A 6,867-nucleotide genomic window follows, 5' to 3' on the forward strand; every position below is an offset into this window, starting at 1 on the left:
TTTCTCAGCCAATCCCAGTCTGCTTCCCATTTTAAAAGGGGTTAGATTTGAATCTAACACTGCCAGTGCTTTATGTTGCTCTTCCCAGAAGGTGCTTCAGCTCTGTGCTCCCGAAGACGTCCTTGTTGCTTGGTGTTCTGAGTCCCTGGAAATCTTCTGCTTTGCTCTCCAGTACGATACTGCGCTATCCCCTGCGCTCTCATTCCAAGTTCAGTACTGTCACTGCCTCCATCGGCTACCAGCTCGCCAGGTGGAAGCTGTGGGTTATCCAGAGCTGTTGGTGATTCCTTCGGTTCTCTTCTCAGTATTCAGTTTCTCGGATCCAAGTCTTTAAGTTACATTTTTCAAATATCCAGAGTTTACAGTCCAAGGGGTAAATTTACTAAGATGGGAGTTCTATTTAAGATGGGATGTTGCCCATAGCAACCAATCGGATTCTACTTCTCATTTATCTAGCACCTTCTAGAAGATAATACCTGGAATCTGATTGGTTGCAATGGGCAACATCCCATATTAAATAGAACTCCCATCTTAGTAAATTTACACCAAAGTCTTCCAGTTCCGTTTACCAAGTATTCAGAGTTCACAGTCCAAGTCTTTCAGCCACGTTTCCGAAGACAGTCTGAGTTTTGCACCCACAATTTTCAAGTATCCAATTCTTGCAGTCTGAGTCGTCCATTCACGATTTCCAAGTATCTAATTTTCTCAGTCAATATCTACAAGCCATCGTTACCAAGTTCTCAGTTTTCACAGTTATTATTTACAAGCCACTGTTATCAAGTTCCCAGTCTCCACAATCATTATCATCTTGCCACAGTTAGAATCAGACACCAGAGGGAGGGTTGGGCACGGTGGTGGTGGAGGTGTGTGTGTGTGGGGGGGGGGGGGGGGGGGGAAGTGTTAGTGATACTGCCTCAAGCACAGTGAAACCGCCAGAAGTCAACATCAGATGACCGCTCAACCTGGAAGACATTGCTGGAGCCAACGGACCCACCTTACCAAGTCAGTCACCGCTAGTCCACCAGTGATACTTTGACATTCTAATTATGTCAGCATTTCATTTGTGTCAACATTGTGAGCATGTCTACATGCTGCATATTAACATGACCAGGTTGACATTCTCTTGTTGATATGGCGACTGTCAACAAAATACCCCACAAACCCCGGCGAATAATCAACAGCCTGTGCCAGCCTTTGGCTGCCGGACGATTGCTTTTCCATCTGTGGCTGAACGTGGGTCCCTAAGTAGCAACAGGGCATTTACATGTAGGGAAAGTTCAGAGGAAGGGGTGTATTTGGAATTGTGTGTGTGTGTGATTACGCTTTTCCATAAGATCGGTGTGCTCCACTGGCCTCACCAGATCTCCATACAATAGAACACCTTTGGGATGCGGGGAAGAGAGACTCACAGCCCGAAGGTGCAGCCGACACATCTGCAGCAACTGCGTGTTGCTATCATGTCACCATGAGTCAGTGGAATGTTTCCCTAACCCTGTTGTATCCATGCCACAAATAATTCAGCCTGATAGGGGGGGAAAGGAAAGTCCTACTAATAAAGTGTCCACTGAGAAAATGTCACAGCTCTAATTTCTCCCCACACAGCTATTCCCAGACGTACTTTCACTGTCATCACATCTATTTCTGTGGACGTTACTGCTCAGTCCCACCCTCTGCACTGATCTGTATCATAAGACAGATTTATTTCATTTCTTCTTGTTCCCTAGAATGGCGTCTGCAGACCTGGAAGCTGAGCTGAGCTGCTCCATCTGCCTGAGCACTTATACAGACCCTGTATCCCTGAGATGTGGGCACAACTTCTGCCGGGACTGTATTGTGAGGGTGCTGGATACACAGGAGGGAGCTGGAGTCTATTCCTGTCCGGAGTGCAGGACAGAGTATCAGGAGCGCCCGGCACTGGAGAAGAACAGGAAGCTGAGTAACATTGTTGAAAGTTTCCGAAGTAGTCACCCAGAGCCGGAGGAGACCCCAGTCTTCTGTACTTACTGTAACTCTCCTGTGCCGGCTACTAAATCATGCCTGCAGTGTGAAGCCTCATTTTGTGACAAACACTTGAGCAAACACAGTATATCCACTAAACATGTTTTAACTGAACCCACTGTTTCCTTTGAGGATAGTAAATGCTCCGTACACAAGGAGATGGTGAAGTATTACTGCTCTGAGGACTCATCCATTATCTGCATATCCTGCTGGGTGGCCGGAGACCACCAGGGTCACCACGTGGAGCCTCTGGATGTGGCCTCTGAGAAGAAAAAAGAGACACTGAGATCTGTCACTGAGACCTTGAAGTCTGAGAGAGAGGAGACTGAGAGGAGAGTGCAACATCTGCAGGGTCAAAGGAGAGAGGAGAAGGGGAAAGCTGCCGGTGTCACTGAGAGAGTCACTGATCTGTTTAGAGACATCAGGGAGAAGGTAGACAATCTGGAGAGGGGGGTCCTGGGTGAAATCTCCAGACAGGAAGAGCAGATGTCACTCTCAGTCTCTGATCTGATCACACAGCTGGAGAAACAGAAGGATGAGCTGTCCAGGAAGATTAGTAGCATTGAGGAGATATGTAACGTCACTAATCCATTAACTGTCCTGAAGCAAGAACCAGAGAGTGATGTCATCAGTCACAGGAGCTGTGATGTCACCAGTGATGTAAGAGTCGCTGGATGTCTGGATGAGATGATAATCTCACAGATGTTACACAGGAGACTTTTACACTTGTCTGATAATCTGATGGATCTACAGATAAAGAGACAGCTCTCAGTGATGGAGAAAGCAGACATATTACTGGATATAAAGACAGCCAGTAATTACATGATTATATCAGAGGATTGCAGATCTGCATCTTATACTGATGTAAATCAGCAGAGACCAGATGGACCAGAGAGGTTTTTAGTCCAGCAGGTGTTAAGCTCCTGTAGCTTCTCATCTGGGAGACATTACTGGGAAGTGGATGTGAGTGCAGCAGAGAAATGGCTGATAGGGGTGGCCGGTCACAGTATGGATAGAAAGATATGTGGTAATGAATCATTCATTGGTTATAATAACAAGTCATGGAACCTGAGCTTTACTAACAAACTTGGAGCACGTCATAACAATATATATATACATATAAATCCATATTCTCCTGTGCAGACAGTAAGGATATACCTGGACTATGAGGCCGGGCGTCTGTCCTTCTATCAGCTGTGTGACCCCATCAGACACTTACACACCTTCTCCGCCACCTTCACTGAGCCCCTATATGCTGCCTTCTGTATCTACAATAATTCCTGCATCAAAGTCATAAAGTAAATAGTGTAACAAGGAAATTATTTGCAAGAAATCGTAAAATATATTAACTCACTGTGTGAAATTAAGAACTGAACATTACTAATGTATTTCTTTGGATTTTTTTTTCCAATAATAATCTAGAACAGTCCAAATACTATAGTAGAGGTGGGATCTATTTGTTGTATAATTAATATATGTGTTTATGAGAGAGTAACTTCCATCCAGAACTTTTATATTGATTAAGTTATAATAACATATAAAGTTCTGTATAACGTGGGTGCAGAGTTCCCCTGATCCGCAGACTCCAGAGGTCAGTGATCCAGTGCTGGTCTGTTCCCTGCTACTAAGGAGGGTCTGTGTCAGGCAGACAGTGCTGGTGGTGATGCCGCCCTCTGTAGGAAGCCACATTTATGAAGGTCTCAGGAGAGGGGCATAAAACTATCATCATCTACTATGTTTGGGACAGGCTTTCTTAGTAGACAAAAACAGAGCTGACATGTCCATTGGAGGCTGCAGTGACACCTGCTGGATAAGAGGAACACTGCACCCCTAGTGAGCAGAATTTTATAGCTTACAGTATTATAAGTTGGTGACATCCATCTAAACTAGAGTGTCAGTTCTTGGAGCAGTTCTGTAAGAATAATGCCAGAGAATTGTATAATTTGTATTTAATATAAACTGGATAATATACATTATATTCTGATAGAATTGTAATAATGCATTTTCCCTCATGACATGTAGCGTGTTACATGTGTATGTACAGCAGTCTCCTGGGTGGGTGTATGCAGTGTGTTGGGTTTCATTCCTATAGTTTGGACCTTTTTTGGGTTTCTGTGGGTGATAAGGAAACAGGACCCTCAGTGCATGTGCGGGTGAGCGTAGATGATGCAGCAGATAATACACTGTCACTAATAACAGGAATAGGAGCCGTCACCTTATATACAGACATGAATAAAGATGTATCAGATATATATCCTGCCTCCTGTCTGCTCTGTGCAGTGTATTACCTGTCACTACTAATAACAGGAATAGGAGCCGTCACCTTATATACAGACATGAATAAAGATGTATCAGATATATATCCTGTCTCCTGTCTGCTAGAGATGAGCGGGTTCGGTTTCTCTGAATCCGAACCCGCCAGAACTTCATGTTTTTTTTCACGAGTCCGAGCGACTCGGATCTTCCCGCCTTGCTCGGTTAACCCGAGCGCGCCCGAACGTCATCATGACGCTGTCGGATTCTCGCGAGGCTCGGATTCTATCGCGAGACTCGGATTCTATATAAGGAGCCGCGCGTCGCCGCCATTTTCACACGTGCATTGAGATTGATAGGGAGAGGACGTGGCTGGCGTCCTCTCCGTTTAGACACTTGATTTACTAATTTTGGGGAGCATTAGGAGTACTCAGTAGTGTACAGTGCAGAGTTTTGCTGATAGTGACCAGTGACCACCACTTTTATTTATAATCCGTTCTCTGCCTGAAAAAAGCGATACACAGCACACAGTGACTCAGTCACATACATACCATATCTGTGTGCACTGCTCAGGCTCAGGCCAGTGTGCTGCATCATCTATATATATTATATATCTGTCTGACTGCTCAGCTCACACAGCTTATAATTGTGGGGGAGACTGGGGAGCACTACTGCAGTGCCAGTTATAGGTTATAGCAGGAGCCAGGAGTACATAATATTATATTAAAATTAAACAGTGCACACTTTTGCTGCAGGAGTGCCACTGCCAGTGTGACTAGTGACCAGTGACCTGACCACCAGTATATAATATTAGTAGTATACTATCTCTTTATCAACCAGTCTATATTAGCAGCAGACACAGTACAGTGCGGTAGTTCACGGCTGTGGCTACCTCTGTGTCGGCACTCGGCAGCCCGTCCATAATTGTATATACCAGTGACCTAACCGTGGTTTTTTTTTCTTTCTTTATACATACATACTAGTTACGAGTATACTATCTCTTTATCAACCAATCTATATATTAGCAGCAGACACAGTACAGTGCGGTAGTTCACGGCTGTGGCTACCTCTGTGTCGGCACTCGGCAGCCCGTCCATAATTGTATATACCAGTGACCTAACCGTGTTTTTTTTTTCTTTCTTTATACATACATACTAGTTACGAGTATACTATCTCTTTATCAACCAGTCTATATATTAGCAGCAGACACAGTACAGTGCGGTAGTTCACGGCTGTGGCTACCTCTGTGTCGGCACTCGGCAGCCCGTCCATAATTGTATATACCACCTAACCGTGGTTTTTTTTTCTTTCTTTATACATACATACTAGTTACGAGTATACTATCTCTTTATCAACCAGTCTATATATTAGCAGCAGACACAGTACAGTGCGGTAGTTCACGGCTGTGGCTACCTCTGTGTCGGCACTCCGCAGCCCGTCCATAATTGTATATACCAGTGACCTAACCGTGGTTTTTTTTTCTTTCTTTATACATACATACTAGTTACGAGTATACTATCTCTTTATCAACCAGTCTATATATTAGCAGCAGACACAGTACAGTGCGGTAGTTCACGGCTGTGGCTACCTCTGTGTCGGCACTCGGCAGCCCGTCCATAATTGTATATACCACCTAACCGTGGTTTTTTTTTCTTTCTTTATACATACATACTAGTTACGAGTATACTATCTCTTTATCAACCAGTCTATATATTAGCAGCAGACACAGTACAGTGCGGTAGTTCACGGCTGTGGCTACCTCTGTGTCGGCACTCGGCAGCCCGTCCATAATTGTATATACCAGTGACCTAACCGTGGTTTTTTTTTCTTTCTTTATACATACATACTAGTTACGAGTATACTATCTCTTTATCAACCAGTCTATATATTAGCAGCAGACACAGTACAGTGCGGTAGTTCACGGCTGTGGCTACCTCTGTGTCGGCACTCGGCAGCCCGTCCATAATTGTATATACCACCTAACCGTGGTTTTTTTTTCTTTCTTTATACATACATACTAGTTACGAGTATACTATCTCTTTATCAACCAGTCTATATATTAGCAGCAGACACAGTACAGTGCGGTAGTTCACGGCTGTGGCTACCTCTGTGTCGGCACTCGGCAGCCCGTCCATAATTGTATATACCAGTGACCTAACCGTGGTTTTTTTTTCTTTCTTTATACATACATACTAGTTACGAGTATACTATCTCTTTATCAACCAGTCTATATATTAGCAGCAGACACAGTACAGTGCGGTAGTTCACGGCTGTGGCTACCTCTGTGTCGGCACTCGGCAGCCCGTCCATAATTGTATATACCACCTAACCGTGGTTTTTTTTTCTTTCTTTATACATACATACTAGTTACGAGTATACTATCTCTTTATCAACCAGTCTATATATTAGCAGCAGACACAGTACAGTGCGGTAGTTCACGGCTGTGGCTACCTCTGTGTCGGCACTCGGCAGCCCGTCCATAATTGTATATACCAGTGACCTAACCGTGGTTTTTTTTTCTTTCTTTATACATACATACTAATTACGAGTATACTATCTCTTTATCAACCAGTCTATATATTAGCAGCAGACACAGTACAGTGCGGTAGTTCACGG

The 6,867-nt window shown here is 44.1% G+C and overlaps 1 protein-coding gene across 1 annotated transcript; it reads left to right on the forward strand.

Moving 5' to 3' along the window:
• The first annotated feature begins 1,660 nt into the window (after nt 1-1,660).
• Nucleotides 1,661-4,252, forward strand: LOC134945886 (E3 ubiquitin-protein ligase TRIM11-like). The gene has a single exon (XM_063935438.1). The coding sequence runs from the start codon at nt 1,726-1,728 to the stop codon at nt 3,298-3,300; it is 1,575 nt and encodes a 524-aa protein (XP_063791508.1). The 5' UTR covers nt 1,661-1,725; the 3' UTR covers nt 3,301-4,252.
• Nucleotides 4,253-6,867: the final 2,615 nt, after the last annotated feature.

The sequence above is a fragment of the Pseudophryne corroboree genome, chromosome 7, assembly GCF_028390025.1.
Source record: "Pseudophryne corroboree isolate aPseCor3 chromosome 7, aPseCor3.hap2, whole genome shotgun sequence".
Classification (NCBI taxonomy): domain Eukaryota; kingdom Metazoa; phylum Chordata; class Amphibia; order Anura; family Myobatrachidae; genus Pseudophryne; species Pseudophryne corroboree.